The sequence below is a fragment of the Cherax quadricarinatus genome, chromosome 80 (assembly GCF_038502225.1).
Source record: "Cherax quadricarinatus isolate ZL_2023a chromosome 80, ASM3850222v1, whole genome shotgun sequence".
NCBI classification, from domain to species: domain Eukaryota; kingdom Metazoa; phylum Arthropoda; class Malacostraca; order Decapoda; family Parastacidae; genus Cherax; species Cherax quadricarinatus.
Window position 1 is genome coordinate 9,538,910 of NC_091371.1, and position 20,133 is coordinate 9,559,042.

The 20,133-nt window shown below is 38.3% G+C and overlaps 1 protein-coding gene across 1 annotated transcript in view; it reads left to right on the plus strand.

Moving 5' to 3' along the window:
- Positions 1-20,133, plus strand: part of Klc (kinesin light chain) — a gene marked incomplete in the record, with an annotated part of 131,379 nt that overhangs the window by 29,009 nt on the left and 82,237 nt on the right. The window contains 3 exon segments of the mRNA XM_070102101.1: positions 5,522-5,563; positions 13,300-13,417; positions 16,984-17,097. Coding sequence (XP_069958202.1) covers positions 5,522-5,563; positions 13,300-13,417; positions 16,984-17,097 — 274 coding nt within the window.

The following is a 20,133-nucleotide window of genomic DNA, read 5'->3' on the forward strand; positions in this document are numbered from 1 at the left end:
ACCCATTTACTGATGGGTAAACATAGACAACAGGTGTAAAGAAACACACTTAATGTTTCTACCCTGGCTGGGAATCGAATATTTACCAATAATCATATATGGCTAACCCAAGCCAGGTACTAAAAATAAGCCACGTTGACTTTTTTGGGTTATCCTAGGTTCACTACACATATGCTGCTATGTGTGATAATCTATATAGAGAAAATAACTTTTGTTTCAGGTTTATGGTGCAGTACGAGTGTATATCACAGTTAGCTCTGTGCTATACTCCGTTTTCTCTAATATAAGCCACCAAGACAGGGATAGGAGAATGGTATTTGTATACCATATCCTCTTCATACCTCCGTCGAACTGCTCGGTGTTATGCCAAATATTATTATTCTGGAGTATTTAACATGTTTTATGTTGTTTATATTGTTTATTATGTCACATTAGATCAATTGTGATAGGCAAATAAGCTGTAGTGTTGATATTAGCGTAATAATAAAGCATATTCTCCTGCATCATAAGACTGAGCTTATGACAACTGACAGTAGCTTCAAAGCCACCTTATCTTTAATGGATAATGTACTGTGTAGGTGCTTTACATAATGAGAAGCATTTCTTTTATTTATTGGAATCATGGCTAGGGCTAGAAGTAAGCAGGTTAAAACAATAAATGGAGAAAAATAAATTGGAATGACTTATGCAGCAAGTAGCGCCACCAAACAGTACCAGCAGGATGGTGTGGCAACCCTGGAAATTTGAAATTGTGCTAGCCAAAATTAGTGCTGAATAACTGAAGGAACCGAATAACTGATTGCCGGATTTGTGATGGCGGACCTGTATTCTTTTTCTGCATCCCAATTGATTTTTATTTTAGTCACTATTAGCCACATCCTCCTCACTCCACCCCAAAAATTTGCCCCAACCATCAGATTTTCTAGCCACTTCTGTTTCAGGCTATACCCTCTTCTCACAATTAACCCTCTCAAAATGACCAGCCCACCCCCACCCTCTTCCAACAATCGGTACACCTCACCCTCGTCACTACCTCTAAAGGTCAATGTACCAGCCTTGCCCTACCCTTCATACATAGCTAATCAACTCCATGCCCAAACCACCCCTCCTTACCCTCTCTTCATGATCAACCAATTTCTCACTAGCCTTTTTCACCCTGTCCCTACCAAACCCACTCCTAACCACCCTACTCTTCCACACACTCATCTCGCTCATCCAAATAAACTGTTCAGCCCCCTAGAACCTGCAAACTATTCATATGCTGTATTAATGTTGGTAGAATTACTGACAATGTTAAGTAAAAGGACACAAGTGCAACTAATATGACGTTTTATTATGGCAACATTTCGCTCTCCAGGAGCTTAATCAAGCCGTTACAAACAATACATGGACACAGAGGGTATATATAGGCTTAGTGAGGTGTAATACTAGTGGTAGTCGTAGTAATAGTAATATTAGTTGTAGTAGTAATACATTATGCAAGTTGATTGTTCTGTTATATTGTATTACTACCACTACTACATACGTACAACTAATTTTTTTTTTCCAACAAACTGGCCGTATCCCACCGAGGCAGGGTGGCCCAAAAAGAAAAACAAAAATTTCTCTTTTTAAATTTAGTAATTTATACAGGAGAAGAGGTTACTAGCCGCTTGCTCCCTGCATTTTAGTTGCCTCTTACAACATGCATGGCTTACGGAGGAAGAGTTCTGTTCCACTTCCCCATGGAGGTTAGAGGAAATAAACAAGAACAAGAACTAGAAACTAGAAACACTTTTTATAATCCAAAAAGGGGCAACCAGCCTTATTCAACTAAAAATATGTTGGTTCTCCCTTACCATGAAAACTTGGTTGATATGCCTTCTCTTCTTAAGACCTTTAATATTAAAGTTGTATTCAAAAATCTTGATACAGTAAAAAAACTTTTGATAAAGAATTCCCCCCAAAGTGTTGATGGATGTGTCTATAAGATTCCTTGTAAAATTTGCGATAAAGTTTATTACGGTCAAACTGGCAAAAATCTCGAACTAAGTTTAAAACAACATAAATATAGCATTAGAACTGGACAAGATTCCAATGCTCTATTTATTTATGTAAGAGATTTTAACCATCCAATTGATTTTCAAAAAGTTGAGAAAGTAGTATCAAGCAAGTCCATGGTCGACAGGAATATAATTGAATCTTGTTTCATAAAAAGCAGTTTTGACAATAATATGAATATTTCCTTCGGTTTATATAAATTAGATCCATTTATAATTAATAGAATTTGGGAAGAATTTAATAATACACTGGACAAATAATAATTTTTAAATTTTCTTGGGTAGAATAGCTTAGGGGTGAGTTGTGCAAGGGACCTATCCAAGTTGGGTCGCCGCGCGTCACGTGTTTAACCGTTGTGGGATCTGATAGTGAGGTGCTGGCCGGACCCCTTATATAGCTTCCTTGGATGCTTTACTTTAATAGTTCCTTGATAATGTGAGTAGTCACGAAAGCGCTTGGAATTTCTCTATTCTTTCAGAGTGGTTGTTTTGCATATTCTGAAATCACCTGTTTACTGTGATCTTATTGCATATATATATTATATAATAATATTATATATATATATATATGTATGTATATATATATATATATATGATATATATATATATATAAATATATATATATATATATATATATATATATATATATATATATATATATATATATATATATATATATATATATATATATATATATATATATATATATATATATATATATTATATATATATATATATATATATATATATATATATATATATATATATATATATATATATATATATATATATATATATATATATATATATATATATATATATATAATATATATATATATATATATATATATATATATATATATATATATATATATATATATATATATATATATATATATATATATATATATATATATATATATATATATATATATATATATATATATATATATATATATATATATATATATATATATATATATATATATATATATATATATATATATATATATATATATATATATATATATATATATATATATATATATATATATATATATATATATATATATATATATATATATATATATATATATATATATATATATATATATATATATATATATATATATATATATATATATATATATATATATATATATATATATATATATATATATATATATATTTTATATATATATATATATATTATAAAACAATTACTGGCTTTCGTTTTACACTCAATTGGCAGGACAGTAGTACCTCCCTGTGCGGTTGCTGTCTACCACCCTACTACCTAGAACTACAGCTAATATTACTATTAATACTACTACCACTCGTATCACGCCTCACTCTAAGCCTATGTATACCCTCTTTTGCCCAAGTTTGTTTGCAACGGCTTGATAAAGCTCCTGGAGAGTGAAACATTGGCACAATAAAATGTCACATTGGTTGCACTTTTGTCCTTTTACCTAACATATCCATATGCTGCCTACCCATCAAATCCTCTCACAACCACAAACTTCCACCATGCTCCACTTGGAAACCCCCATACCACCTCCAGTGCTGCAGGTATTCCTAAGCAAATACTACCCTGCTCCTAAATAGCCTAATCTTTGCTCACATCTGACCTATAATAACCACAATGTCCACTTTTCCCCACTGTATGCCTACTCCCACCAAACTCCCACACCCAAAACAACTGTCACCAGTATTAAGCAATACTGGTCAGCAACCCAAGTCCAATATCCCAAGGAAAGCATGAATGACAGATGAACAAGACATAAGTGTTACCTTGCTCACACTCCAATTGTACGTCAAGTCATAAAATCTACTTGCCTCCACTCATTCCTATCTTACACACTCACACATGCCTGCTTAATGTCTAAGCCCCCTGCACACAGCCTCCTTTATCTTCTCCTTCCATCTCTTCCTAGGGTGACCCCTATCCTACCCTAACTACAGATTTATACAACCTCCAAGTCATCTTATGTTTCTCCATCCTCTCTAAATGACCAAACCACCTCAACAACCCCTCCTCAGCTCTTTGAATAATACTTTTAGTAATTTCACACCTCCAGCAAATCTCCAAATTACAAATTCTCTGCAAAAATATTCACACCACACATTGCCCTCAGACATGACATCTCCACTGCCTCCAACCTCCTTGCTGCAACATTCACAACCCAAGCTTCACACCCATATAAGAGTATTGGTACCACTATACTCTCGTACATTTCTCTTTTTGTCTCCATGGATAATGTTCTTTGTCTCCACAGATGCCTCAATGCACCACTCATCTTTTTTCCTATATCAGTTCTGTGCTTTGCCTTGTCTTTTGTATTCCCATCCACCAACAAGTCCTCTCCCAAATGTCTGAACACATGCATTTTCTCAATATTCTTCCCCTCCAATCTGATATCCAATCTTTCATTACCTAACTTGTTTGTTCCTCTCATCATGCTCTTTCCTATGTTCACCATCAACTTCCTTTACACACCCTCCAAAATTCGTCCACTAACCTTTGCAACCTTTCTTCAGAATCTCCCAAAAGCAAAGCGTCATCAGCAAAAAAGCAAGTGTGACAACTCCCATTTTGTATTATATTCTTCATATTTTAATCCTGCACCTCTCCCTAACACCCTAGCATTCACTTCTTTTACAACCCCATCTATAAATATGTTAAACTACCATGGTGACACCACACATCTATGGCCTACTTTTACTGGAAAATAATCTCCCTCCCTCCTGCATACCCTAACCTAAGCCTCTCTATCCTCATAAAATTCTTAACAGCATTCAGTAACCCACCACCTATTCCATACACTTGCAACATCTTCCACATTGTTCCCATATCTGCCCTATCATGTGCCTTTTCTAAATCTATGAAAACAATGACAACTTCCCTACCTTTATTTAAATAGTGTACACTTATTTGCTTCAATATGAACACTTGGTCTACTCATCCCCTACCCTTTCTAAAGCCTCCTTGATCATCTACAATCTTGCTCTCCATCTTACCCTCAATTCTTTTAATAACTCTACCATAGGCTTTACCTGGTATACTCAATAGGCTTATTTCCCTGTAATGTTTTACTCTTTCTTTGTCCCCCTTACCTTTATGCAAAGGAACTATGCATGCTCTCTGCCATCCCTGGGTACCTTCCCCTTTTTTTATACATTTATTGAACAAAAGTACCAATCACTTCAAAAACTGAAACTGAACACTGAGCAAAGCTATACTGCTGTAAATTTAAATGTCATCTTGTAGCTGCTGAAGTTTGTATAATTTGTGTATTATACAGAACTGTATTCAAGTCATTGTTCAAAGATTTAACGCTACTATTAAATCAATAACTCCACACCAGTACAATCATGTCTCTTCTCTTTATTTTTTTTTCTTGGGACGGTTAATCAGCATTATTCTTTCCTCTTGCTCACTTGGAGCTGGCACACGTTTTTTCCACTTTTTTTTTCCTTAGGTTTAAAGAGAAGCGGGGATTTTGGTTCTCAGGCGTCATTGGGTAAGTGTTGTGTGTGCTTGCTAATGCACTTGCATGTTTTTGTCTTAGGCTTGCTCTTGCTTTAGCCCTGATATGGTACTGTGTTAGTATTATTTTAGAATACAAATGTGTGGTGTTCAGATGCATTCCAGTGTTTATAGGACAACTATTGATTGTATTCATAAAAGTAGAAGTTAATGTGTTATACACTTTATTGTAGATATAGACATTCATTTATTTATGTTAAGTTTGTTGGTTAGTGACAGCATGATCCTTGAAATTGTAATTCATTGTTTTCTCTGCAGTTTTGTGTAAGCACTACATTGCATGATCATAACACAGATAAGCAAATTATCAAATGTACTAATATAACCATTTTTTTTTTTTTAACATGTGATATTTGGTACAAGTTCATTTTTACACATGAATATTTTACTGTCACAAAACTAAAACAAGTATTCTAATTGTGTATAATGGATCTTTGTTTTGGTCCTTCAGTTATGTGCTGTGTATATTAATTATTTTAGGACCTTAGCATGATTAACTCTTAAGTGAAATTGTATGTCAATTTCTTTAGAATTTCAACTGAAATGTTGTATATTCTGTACACTGATACAAAATATGTACTCATGTCCTTGCATATTATTAATATAAATAAATTATTTAGAAGTGAGTGTATGAGGTGGAAATTATTAAATAACCCTTTAGGATTTAGTGCTTACCTTGGTTATTTTAATATGAGAATGTAGTGGTACCAACATACTTGTATGGGCGTGAAGCATGGGTTGTGAATGTTGCAGCAAGGAGGAGGCTGGAGGCAATAGAGAGGTAGTATTTGAGGGCACTGTGTGGTGTGAATATTATGCAGAAGATTAGTAGGTTGGAAATAACGAGGTGTGGGATGAAGAGGGGTTGTTGAGATAATTTGGATATTTAGAGAGGATGCATCTAAATAGGATGACTTGGACAGTGTGTAAATCTAGTGGAGGGAAGGCATGGTAGGGTTCTTCCTAGGAAAGGTTGGAGGGGGGGGGATACAGGAGGCTATGTATGCAGGGGGGCTTGGATATCTGACAGGCATGTGTGAGCATGTTAGATACAAGTGAGTGAAGGCAATGGTTTTATGACTTGATGTGCTGTTGGAGTGTCAGCTCAGCATGGTAATATTTATGAAGGGATTCAGAGAAGCCAGCTAGCCAGACAGTGCCTGCTTTCTGAAGGAGAGTTGGGGATATTGCAGTTTGGAGGGGCATCTGAAGTGTAGTATCAGTTTGCCTCTGGCAGGATAGTAACTGTTGTATCTGAGTGCCTCTGCAAAGACAGTGATTATGTATGAGTGATGTGGAAATATTGAAATTTTTCTTTTTTTCTTTCTTTTTGGGTCACCTTGCCTCAGTAGGAAACGGTGAAGGTGATAAAAAAAAATGTATTTGGCAAGTAACATTGTACTGCACGTATGAACATTTTTTTTTTTTTTTTTTTTTGTGTGTGTGTGTGTGTGTGTGTGTGTGTGTGTGTGTGTGTGTGTGTGTGTGTGTGTGTGTGTGTGTGTGTGTGTGTACTCGCCTAGTTGTGGTTGCAGGGGTCGATTCATAGCTCTTGTGTGTGTGTGAGAGTGAGTTACCATTCTGTCCTAGGCACATGTCGGTTAGACACTAGGCCTGTTGTATATGCTGTGTGTGTGTACTCACCTAGTTGTGGTTGCAGGGGTCGAGTCATAGCTCCTGTGTGTGTGTGTGTGTGTGTGTGTGTATGTGTGTGTGTGTGTGTGTTACCATTCTGTCCTAGGCACATGTCGGTTAGACACTAGGCCTGTTGTATATGCTGTGTGTGTGTGTGTACTCACCTAGTTGTGGTTGCAGGGGTCGAGGCATAGCTCCTGTGAATGTGTGTGTGTGTGTGTGTGTGTGTACTCACCTAGTTGTACTCACCTAGTTGAGGTTGCCGGGGTCGAGTCCGAGCTCCTGGCCCCGCCTCTTCACTGATCGCTACTAGGTCACTCTCCCTGAGCCGTGAGCTTTATCATACCTCTGCTTAAAGCTATGTATGGATCCTGCCTCCACTACATCGCTTCCCAAACTATTCCACTTACTGACTACTCTGTGGCTGAAGAAATACTTCCTAACATCCCTGTGATTCATCTGTGTCTTCAGCTTCCAACTGTGTCCCCTTGTTACTGTGTCCAATCTCTGGAACATCCTGTCTTTGTCCACCTTGTCAATTCCTCTCAGTATTTTGTATGTCGTTATCATGTCCCCCCTATCTCTCCTGTCCTCCAGTGTCGTCAGGTTGATTTCCCTTAACCTCTCCTCGTAGGACATACCTCTTAGCTCTGGGACTAGTCTTGTTGCAAACCTTTGCACTTTCTCTAGTTTCTTTACGTGCTTGGCTAGGTGTGGGTTCCAAACTGGTGCCGCATACTCCAATATGGGCCTAACGTATACGGTGTACAGGGTCCTGAACGATTCCTTATTAAGATGTCAGAATGCTGTTCTGAGGTTTGCTAGGCGCCCATATGCTGCAGCAGTTATTTGGTTGATGTGCGCTTCAGGAGATGTGCCTGGTGTTATACTCACCCCAAGATCTTTTTCCTTGAGTGAGGTTTGTAGTCTCTGACCCCCTAGACTGTACTCCGTCTGCGGCCTTCTTTGCCCTTCCCCAATCTTCATGACTTTGCACTTGGTGGGATTGAACTCCAGGAGCCAATTGCTGGACCAGGTCTGCAGCCTGTCCAGATCCCTTTGTAGTTCTGCCTGGTCTTCGATCGAGTGTATTCTTCTCATCAACTTCACGTCATCTGCAAACAGGGACACCTCAGAGTCTATTCCTTCCGTCATGTCGTTCACAAATACCAGAAACAGCACTGGTCCTAGGACTGACCCCTGCGGGACCCCGCTGGTCACAGGTGCCCACTCTGACACCTCGCCACGTACCATGACTCGCTGCTGTCTTCCTGACAAGTATTCCCTGATCCATTGTAGTGCCTTCCCTGTTATCCCTGCTTGGTCCTCCAGTTTTTGCGTGTGTGTGTGTGTGTGTGTGTGTGTGTGTGTGTGTGTGAAAATGAGTTACCATTCTGTCCTAGGCACATGTTGGCTAGACACTTGGCCTGTTGTATATGCGGTGTGTGTGTGTGCACGTGTGCACGCATGTGTGTGCGCATGTGCACGCATGTGTGTGCGTGTGTGTGCACGTATGTGTACTTGCTTGTGTTTACAGGGATTGAGCTCTAGCACTTTGAGGTTCTTCCTCTTTAATCAACCAGTATGGTGCAACCTCAACCACATAAGTTTTGTTGCAGTCCTTTTTGAGATCTAGTACAGTATGAAGTTTACTTTCAATATGTTCTTCCCAGTTGTAGTGCACTTACTTGCTGCCCATTTTCTTAGGCTCCTTTGGGTTCCATTTTCTCTGTTTCTTAGACTCTTGTCAATACCTGTGAATGTTTTAGGTTGTGACTACTTTCTCTTTAATATTTTTTTGTTTTCTCTGTGTCATCTTGATTATTTTACTATACCCAGGTAGCTCGAGTCTCCATAAATTAGCCAGGTGATGGATCCCTGGATATCCCCAAGATTTCTTAAAAGTTTAAGGAAACGTGGTGGCAAGGGGGTATTGCATGCTTCAGTGTTAATCGTGCGTTATGTGGTGTATATTCTAAAGACAGTTTTTTTTTTTAAGATTCCTGAAATATGCTCCAAGGTTTGCTAATGTTACAAATATAGCTGACATTGTCCAGTTTGAGAGTTCATGGCAATAGGCTGTTTTTCAGTTGTATATATTTTAATGAGGTATCACAGACCTTTGACTGGCTTGCTCAATGCATTGACCCCTCCTTCAAATATTGACAATGAGATCATGTTTGGCCCTGTTACTTTTACAGTATCAGGCTCCTTAAAGGGCTTTGTTACATTCTCTGCCTGTGTTCTAATATTCTAAATATTTATTTGTTTGGTACTTTCTCTCATAGGTGTGGCAATTGTACTTTTTAAATAAAAAAAAATGACAAAATATTTTTGTAATGTTCCTTAAATATTTTTTCCTTCTACTTGTGAGGAGTTTTCCCATTCTTTTTAAACCACTTCCATTCACTGCATTTTTCTTGTGTATCTATAGAAAAATTTAAGCTGGGCATTTGCTTTGGCAGCTGTCATTTTCATACACAGCTCTGTTCCAGTGCATTTATCCTTGTATTTATAACTACCTACTTGTAATCTATTTAAGCTTACAGGAGACGATTAAATGGCTCATGGATCAGCCTCTAAACTTTTGATTGATGTGAATTACCAGTAGCTCACTTGTACCTGAGTTTAAACTTGATTATGCATGCATTTATGTATGTGTGCTTGTTTTCAAATGTGGACATAGGCTTATGGTAAAATGTTTGTATATGTACAATTATCCATAAAACATGTAATATGTTTAAGACAAATATTTGACAGTATTATTATATACCCTGCCTCGGTGGGATTCAGCCGGTTTGTTGAAAAAAAAAAATAATTATTTTTGTTTATGGATTTTAAGATCAAGGGGATCGATGCAGTATGTGTATTGGTCAATTTGACGAATAAGGCACTTGTGTAATGTGAGGTAACTTAATTGCCAACCAATGTATTTTCAATCCATAAGAGACATACTGGAGCAGTAGTGGAAGAAGTGGAGAGGTAATTTGAGGTAATCATTTCCTCAGCCTTGACGAAAGGTATATTAAGTTTCCATCTTGCTTCTGCTTTAGAATTATCTAGGCTAAGAAACTGAACACCTCAAATTACCTCTGCACTTCTACTACCATCTCCAATATTTGTTCTCTGTTGTAATGGAAAAAGCCACTGGTTGGCAAAACGTCTTTATGAATAAAGATACCGAAGTGTTACACATATCTTATTTGTCTACTTGTCAGTATAATATACAGTAACAATGTAATGCTACTGCACCAAATCATTTTCAATTGGGTACCTGTACAACCTATTTTTTAAGCCATGTTAAATGAATCTTTAGTAAATGTTGAATCAAGTGAAAGAGCAATTATTTTGAGAGAGATGAGTAATAGTGATAGATAATGACTGGTAGGTTCATTATTAAAATCTGGAGTGCCTGGTGTAAATGACAGTGGAGACTTTAGTGTTATACCTTGGGAGGTATTTTGTAAGGGGTAATGCATGTATCAGATAGAAAAACAAGTATAAGAGTTACAGTGAAGCATGTGGCAAGATGTAATCATTTATCTACTCCGTGTTGTTGTTTTTTATAAAATTAATCAGTAGGGAAAGGAGCAAGTTTCTGTTATGAATTTGGAGAATAAAAAGTAAGTACCATGACTGGAATAAATCAAGTTCCTCTTCTATGTGGGGGTTTTTTGGTGGTGAATTTGGAGTTATTACAGTCATGGCTCCTTCAGGAATGTTCCTTAACCCTTTCAGTGGCCGTCATGTAGAACTACATCATTGAGGACAGGGTTCTCCACGTAGTTCTACATCATGAGCTCAGCTCATTCAGATAAGCTGTGAGCAGTAAATTTTGCCGTAGATATGAGAGTGGGGGTCTGTGCGGCAAGTGTGCACAGTATAAAAAAATGCTGCCCCTTGCAGTGCACAATGGGAAAAGCAAAAAACTGACCATGTGTTTAATTTAAAATAGTGCCTTTGAGATGTTTTTATTGGCTGTTTCTTGGTATCATTTGATAGAAAATATAATACTGAAATAGATATGATTTTGGTTATTTTCAGAACTGGAATTAACTTGAAATTGAACTCAAAGTAGTGGAAACATTTGATTGCTGATTTTCCTGAGGACAATTAAGGCCCCCCTTCACCCTACAGCCTGTTTTTTTTTTTTTTAATAGATCAGATTCAATTATTGGGATGCTGTAAACCATGACCAGTCTTTCTGGTTATATTTTATTATCCAAGAATTCAAAATGGATGGCAAGTGTAATATAGGAGAGGCCAGAGGATGTGATTGGTGAACAGAGGAAATGTTGATTTATTGCCAGGAATGACTGCATTGCTTATTTTGGACTGTTTTAAATTTTGTGTAAAATTAGCCAAATCATAGACTTCTGTGCATTATGTATGGTAGCTGTAATATTTGCATGGGTGGTTTCTTGTACTCAATCGATAGAACAGAAGTCATACTAGTCAAATAGCTAAGAATTTGGTCAATTGGAGCAATGGAATTAGTTTTACAATAGGACTCAGCGAGCAGAATTGCTGATATGTAAATTGAACCTGGACTAGTAACTTTGGGGCTGCATATTTCTGTAAATTTTCCATTAAATTTCATATTTTGCCATAACCTTCAGAAAAAGGTTCTCTACCATTTCAGAAGAATTTAAACGTGTTAATTTTGGGGGTCTGGACAGTGAAGGAGAGGAGGGATTTTTTATTCAAAAAATTTAACCTGATCTTTCCTCCTTGGATCAACCTTGATTGCCTCCCATTCCCTCTGGCACTCTGACTCCAATGGGTTTATCCTCCAGGATCCTAGTAATAATTACATTTGCCCTATCAGGTGCTACAGGGGTCATACAACACCTGGGGAATGGGAGATAGTTTCAATCTTTGGAAGAAGAGCATAGCTCCAATTCCTTGGATCAAAAACCCTTTATCATTAAGGCACTCTCTTTAAGGATGTGGACTTTAAAGAGATGTGTAGGACAGGGTAATTTGGAGAAGAATGTTTCATATGTATGGATTAAGCTGTACCAGTAAGTGGTTAAAAACTGTGATTTGGATGAGTTAGGAGCTTGAAGATCCAGTAAGGTATGCAAGCATGTTTAATAGTCGTGGGGTTTTAATAGTAGTGGGGTAATGGGTCTGAAATCATCATTTTTGGAATGTGACCTTTCTAATATTTATGAAGAGGAACCTATGATTCCTAGCTAGCCGAACTCCCATAATGAGTTTGAGTTAAGTGCTTATACAGTACTGTAAGTCAGTATTGACCTGTGGTGTTTGCAGCCCTTTGAAAAGCCAATTATTGGTAAGGGGATGGTATATGTTTTTTTTTTCTGAATCTCACTGTCTTGGTGAAAAATGAATGATTTTTAGGATGGAATTAATAAAAAAGTATTACTATAGCAGGTCTTCTTGCCCATGTGAGTGAGGTAAGCCCTGCTAATACCAACCTACATTATGTATCTCTTCATCCTATCTTTAAAACTTGCCAAACTATTTGCTTCAAGGATGCTGCTTGTTGTTCCACTTATTTGCAGCTCTATTGCCAAACAAATGCTTTCCTGTACCATAGAAAATCATTCCTCTGATATTGAGTCACCTTAAGGCAGTGGTGGGGCAGTTTGTGTCCAGGAAAGAAAAGTCCTTTCTTATTTTCTGCGAGGTGTACCACTCTTCCCACTGAGTACTTAGCTGACTACAAACCCAGCATCTTTCTTTTTTTCCTTTTTTTTTTTATGAATGTTAGAGACATTTCCTCTTTAATGAAAATTTACTGTGAATTATGGCATATGACTGAATGAACTATGGCATGCAATTAAAACTTTGAATTGTTTTGATGGCCTTATGGTAATGATTTTTGTAAAATGACAGTAAATTATTTACTGAAACAGCAAGTGATAATGATAGTAACATTTTGATAATGTTGTTGGTAACAGTTTATATTGATGTTGAATAACCAGGTTTAGTGCTTTGTAAATTATAAAAATCAATCACTCTTGGCACTAGTCTTAGAACTCTTAACAATGAAGTCTTTTCTTGCCAGACATTCATTCGTAAGATTAGAATTTGTATTCTTTACAGCTGCAATGTCTCCAACACCACCATCCCAGTTTGCACAACAGGTGAATGCTGGTTATGAAATTCCTGCTCGTCTACGAACCTTGCACAATCTAGTGATCCAGTATGCCTCCCAGGGCAGGTAAGGAATATCTTTTTTTAAATTAACTATTAAATTTTAGAGTGCATTCATAGTAATACTGTGCTCACACTCCAACAGCACGTCAAGTTAAAAAAATCTCTTTTCTCCACTCTGCTCACAAGCCTGTTGGATGTTCAAACCCCTAGCACTCAAACTAATATTAATTTCTTCTGCAGTAGTTAATGTTTATATTTATCACACTCATACTGAAGTAATAGAAAATAAAAATATTTGAAAATAAAATTTTCATGTATCAATAATTACAAATAACTGATATGTAGCATACAAATATTTGAATATTAACCCTTTGACTGTCGCAAGCGCAGTTCTGAAACTCTTCCGATGTCAAAAAATATTAAAAAAAAAAAATTTTTTTTTTCTTCTTACCAAAATGTTAGGGTTAATTTGCCGAGTGTTTTAAGCCTAAAAATTTTTTTTATTGTGATCAGTACTTACCAAGATACAGAGGTATAAAGTTTGCAGAAAATAAGCTGCGTATGGCAACAGCGGCGAATGCCACTCGCCCAGTAAATTTTTTTTGCTACCATTAGAAGGTTTCTTGTTTTTTCCACTACTTTGGTTTTTCAGGTAACTTATGTGGCCTGTGATACCAAAGTAAGGTGCACTGTACATATATACACTCTTTGTATGCAACACAATAAGCATACAAACATTCTCATCAATATATTGTTTACAACACTTGTTTACACAATACAAAATTTTTTTATTACTATTGTTCTATAATATATATACAAATGTACAGTCACTGGACACTTTCTTAGAACTGCTGCAGCTTGTGGAATTCTTTGAAACATGGGTATATGCACAGTGGTATTTTACACTCCTCACAAATAAAACGAGTGTGTCTGTTTTTGTGGGTGTTTTGTGGTATGTGCACAGACACAGCACCTCTTCTGAGCAGTTTTCTTGAAGGTAGTAGGAGGCAGTTGTATAGGGTAGTGATCACCAGGCCTCAGACGAGAGGGCATGTGTTGATAATTTTGTGGGCGCTGGTCTATTGCAGGTGTTGTTCCTTGGTACTTTAATATTTTTTGTCTGATGACTGACAAACAAAATTCACCATATATAGGTTTGTTGTTGGTCTTCAACTTATAAGCATTCATAATGGAAATATCAAGAAGATGGAAAAAGAGTTTTATGTACCACTTATAACTCTTGTGAATACCATCAGCAAACCCAATCTGCATGTCACATTTGTCCACTAAGTGCATATTGAGGTTGTAGTCCATCACAGGTGCAGGTTTGAGAATGGGTTCATTGGTCTCTCTCTTCTGTCTGCCACTGTCTGCCATTTCACGCTGGTGAACTTTTGTCAACAACGTGACATCATGTTTGTCATGCCACTGAAATGCCATGATGTCATTGGCAGCAAATGCCTGCACCTCACCTCTGTGAGTGCCTGCGTTGAACCTAGGCATTTGCTTATGATTTCCACGCACTGTGCCATAAACGTCTGTCATGTTCACTCGCAAGAAATCACATCACTGTGTAAGGGGCTTGTGTACCATTTTTTTTTTTTCTCTCTCCTCAACAAACCAGCCGTATCCCACCAAGGCAGGGTGGCCCAAAAAGAAAAACGAAAGTTTCTCTTTTTAAATTTAGTAATTTATACAGGAGAAGGGGTTACTAGGCCAGTTATCAGTATATAATATATGCCCCTTACCAGGATATGGTTCCTACATTGTTCTAACCACATCACCAGAGATACCCAATAACTTCCTGGTATCTCTCAATGTATTACTGCCAGTGTACACAATTATATCCAAAATCAGACCACTTTTGCAATCACACAGTACAAATAACTTTATATCAAAGCATTTCCTCTTGCTTGGTATATACTGCTTGAACGACAGTTTGCCTTTGAACAAAATCAGACTCATCATGAAGAGATAAAAATATATACAGCACTTTTGTTTCAGCTACATAAACACACTCCTGATCTTATATAACATGTCATTTCTGTCAGGCATTGTTTTGACTGAGAAGTGTAGCATATGTAACAGTAGCAGAAATCGATTCACTGTTATAATATCACTAAAACCTGGAGTTGAAATCAGGCGGTCAGTCGACCAGTAGGTGGTGACAGTGTGCTTATACACATGTGGCATAAGCATTATTGTGGCAGAGAACAGGTACATCTCTGCCACAGTTGTGTCCTTTCACTGGTGTAGCCATGACCTTGGTAAAAGGAGTGTGTTTGCCATGGTGTACTCGTAGTATGTGTTACTTTCCCTGACAACAGTTTCTATCAGGGGTTCATCGAAGAATAACTGAAAGCATTCCAGTTCAGTGTCATTGTTCCCAAGTATACGCAATGGCCCAATTCCACTTTGTGTTTCATCAAAGTCATGGGGATTGGGAACAAAATTGGCACCTTCCTGCCAATCCCAGATGCAGTCTGCTGGTGGGTACTGGATATTGACAGGTGGTTGTGGTTGTGCAGGTTGTGGGAGTGTGGGGGTGGTTGTGGCTGTGCAGGTTGTGGGAGTGTGGGGGCGGTTGTGGCTGTGCAGGTTGTGGGAGTGTGGGGGCGGTTGTGGCTGTGCAGGTTGTGGGAGTGTGGGGGCGGTTGTGGCTGTGCTGAGTTAGCAGCGTGAGTAGCAGCATGGCCCAGTGCTGGTGCCACATGAGTCGTGCCACTGCCAACACCACCACCACCACCACCTGCCCCAAGCACATTATGCATCCCCATTGTGACAATATCATCATCTTCACTATCAGTTCGTGGTTTAGGGCCATGGGATGTACTCCGAAATTTACTCCTTTTCCTTGGAATGGCATATGGCACACTACCAGAACACTTGCTGCATCGTACATACTGCCGCTTCACTGGAGAATTTTCCCCCTCACTGTCACAACTCAAACTGCTTTCAATAGCATGGAAATCACTATCACTATCGCTTTCACTGCTCACATCTGAGCCCTGTACACGGGGAAATAGTTTCCTATTTCGTCCTGGCACAGGTGAACGTGAATGAGATGGCCCAGCATCAGAGGTGGAGGGTTGTGGGTCATCTGGGTTTTCATCACTAATTACGATATCCTGGGCACTGCTTTCAGTCACACCCTTTTGAAAACCGTGGAATTCACTTTCACTGTAACTTCCATCGGTGTTAGAACTGTCACCAGGGAACAGAAGACCTCCAATTCAGCAAGGAGTAAGGTACTTTTTACTGTGAGGCATCATGAACAAGGACTACTAAAATGGCATTTCCACAATGCACCATCGGGTCCCCGATTTTTTTCATACTGCACACACCCATCATGCAGACCCATTCTCTAACATGTAGACCTACCAGCTTTCTCCCGCTCAATTTGAAGCCACTAGAATTTACGCATATTAATATGTCAAAAACATTGGCTCGTAAGACATATATACTGTATATATGACCAAAACAGTCAAAGGGTTAAACATCTTAAGAACAAAATTCTGACAGGGATAAAGGTGTCAAATAAATTGATAACAGTATTTAGTAACCTATGTTTCAATATGATTTATGATTAAGTGTTTCTTGAATTTTTAAGATTTTTTTTTTCACTCTTAGGTATGAAGTAGCTGTTCCTCTGTGCAAGCAGGCTCTGGAAGATCTTGAAAAAACATCTGGTCATGATCATCCAGATGTGGCCACCATGCTCAATATTTTGGCTCTTGTTTATAGGTGAGTTGCTTTTGATACAAGACTCATTTTTATGTATACTAAAAGTGCAAAACAGTAACTGTTTTGCATTTTTAGTACAAAAGTGAAAGTTGAGGCACTTTTTTTTTTTTTCTTTTAACCTTTTCAGGATAGTTTTTTTTTTTTAAATCTTATAGGCTAAACAAAAATTTTTTACCATCAATACTTACCGAGATATGGAGGCGTGAAGTTTACAGAAGACGACCGGCATATGTTAACACCGCCGACTGCCAGTCACCCGGTTTTAGTTTTTTTTTTTTTTTTTTTTTTTTTTTGTTTTTGTATTTTCTATTTTTTTATTTTTTTTTTTTCAAGTAACTTTTATGGCCTGTGAAACCAATATGAGTACTATTTTGCAAGTTTTTTCTTTATTTACTACACAATAATTGCACAAACACTGTTGTCACTATATTGTTTATAAAAGTTGTTTACACACACAAATGATATAAAATGTTTATTACTATTTTTCTATATTTTATATACACACATACAGTCACAGGGAATGTTTCTAGAAGTTCTGCAGTCTGTGGAACTCTTTGAAACATGGTGTCATGCACAGTGGTGTTTTACACTCCTCACACATAAAACGAGTGTCTGTGTTGTTGTGGGCGTTTTTTTTGTATGTGCACAGACGTAACACCTCTTCTGAGCCTTTTTCTTGAAAGCAGTAGCAGGCAGTTGTATTAGGAAGTGATCACCATGCTTCAGATAAGAAGGTAGTTGTTAATTTAGTGGGCGGTTTTCTATTGCAGGTGTTGCTCCTTGGTACTTGAATACTATTTGTCTGATGACAGACAAACAAAATTCGCCATATGGTGGTTTGTTTCTGGTTCTCATCTTATACATATTATAAGCATTGAGCATGGAAATGTCCAGAAGATGGAAAAAGAGTTTTATGTACCACTTATAACTCCTTCGAACACAATCAGCAGACCCAATCTGCATGTCACATTTGTCCTCTGAGCGCATATTGAGGGTGTAATCAATCACAGCTGCAAGTTTTAGAATGGGTTCATTGCTGTCTCTGTTGCCTGCCAGTGTTTGTCATTTCGTTAGGGTGAACTGATGACAACAGTGTGACATCTCGTTTGTCATGCCACCGAAATGCCATGATGTCATTGGCAGCAAACGCCTGCACCTCACCTCTACGAGTGCCAGTGTCAAACCTGGGCATATGTTTATGATTTGCATGCACTGTGCCACACACATCTGTCATGTTCACTTGCAGAAAATCACTGAGTGAAGGGCTTGTGTACCAGTTACCGGTATATAATATATGCCCCTTACCAAGGTATGGTTCTATCATTGTTCTAACCACATCACCAGAGATGCCCAATAACTTCCTGGTATTGTGCAATGTATAACTTCCAGTGTACACAATAATATCTAATACAAGACCACTGTAGCAATCACAAAGCACAAACAACTTTATACCAAAGCGTTTCCTCTTGCTTGGTATGTACTGCTTGAAAGAGTCTTCCTTTGAACAGAATCAAAGACTCATCAATAACAAGCTTCCTGAAGGGATAAAAATACATATTGAATTTCTCTTTCAGATACACAAACACATTCCTAATTTTATATAGCCTGTCGTTTCTGTCAGGCCTGGTTTTGTCTGAGAAGTGAAGCATACGTAATAGTAGCACAAATCGATTCACTCGCATTATATCACTGAAACCTGGGGTTGCAATCAGGCGGTCTGTTGACCAGTATGATTTCACAGTGTGCTTATACACATGTGGCATAAGCATTATTGTGGCAAAGAAAAGATACATCTCGACCACAGTTGTCTCCTTCCACTGGTGTAGACGTGATTTTGGTGAAAGTATTGTGTTTGCCATGGTGTAATCGAAGTATCTGTTGCTTTCCCTGACAAAAATTTCCATCAGGGGTTCGTCAAAGAATAACTCGAAACATTCCAGTTCACCGGCATTGTTCCCCAGTGTACAAGATGGCCGGATTCCACTTTGGCTTTCATCAAACTGGTGGGGATTTGGAACAAAATTGGCAGCTTCCTGCCAATCCCAGGTGCGGGGTCTGCTGGTGGGTACTGGGCATTGACAGGTGGTTGTGGAGGCTGGTGTGGTGGGTGGGTGGGGGATGGTGGCCTTTGTTGTAGATCAGCTGAGGCAGCAGCATGGGTGGCAGCATGGCCCACTGCTGGTGCCTCACGGCTGGCACCACCACTATCACCACCATGCACATTTTCCATCCCAATTGCAACACTATCATTTTCATTTTCACTATCTATTCCTGTTGCACAGCCATGGGATGTACTCCGAGATGTACTCCTTTCCCTTGGAACAGCATATGGCACTACCAGAGCGCATATATCATCGTATATACTGACGCTTCACTGGAGAATATTCCACTTCACTATCGCTACTGGAAGTGTTTTCAAGAGCTTGTAGTTCATATTCACTATCGTCACCAATGCTCACGTCTGAGTCTGGGATATGGGAAAATAGGATTTTCCACGTTGGTTCTGGTACAATTGAACGTGAACAAGATGGCCCAGCAGCAGAGGTGGAAGGCTGAGGGTCGTCTGGGCTTTCCTCACTATTACCGGTATTATGGTCATTAGTTTCGGTCACAACTTCATCAAAACCTTGAAACTCGCCTTCATTGGCACTTCCATCTGTATTAGAACTGTCACTGAGGAACAAAAGTGTCCCAATTCGCCAAGGAGTACGGAGTTTCTTATCGCGAGGCATGGTGAGCAAGGTCTACTAAAATGGCGTTCCCACAATGTGCCACTGGGTCCCAGATTTTTTTTCTACCGCGCACACTGACCCCACACACCCATTCTCTCACATCTAGGCCTACCAGCCTTTTCCCGCGAGATTTGAAGGCACTAGAATTTATGCGTACTAGTACATCAATAACCCTGGCACGTAAGCCGTACTAGTACGTCGGAAACCCTGAAAGGGGTAAGTGAACCTTAGCCCACCTGCTATGCCTCATTTTGTTTGAGAGAGAATTACTGAAGGAAGGTTGCACAGTAAATAGTGAATGCAA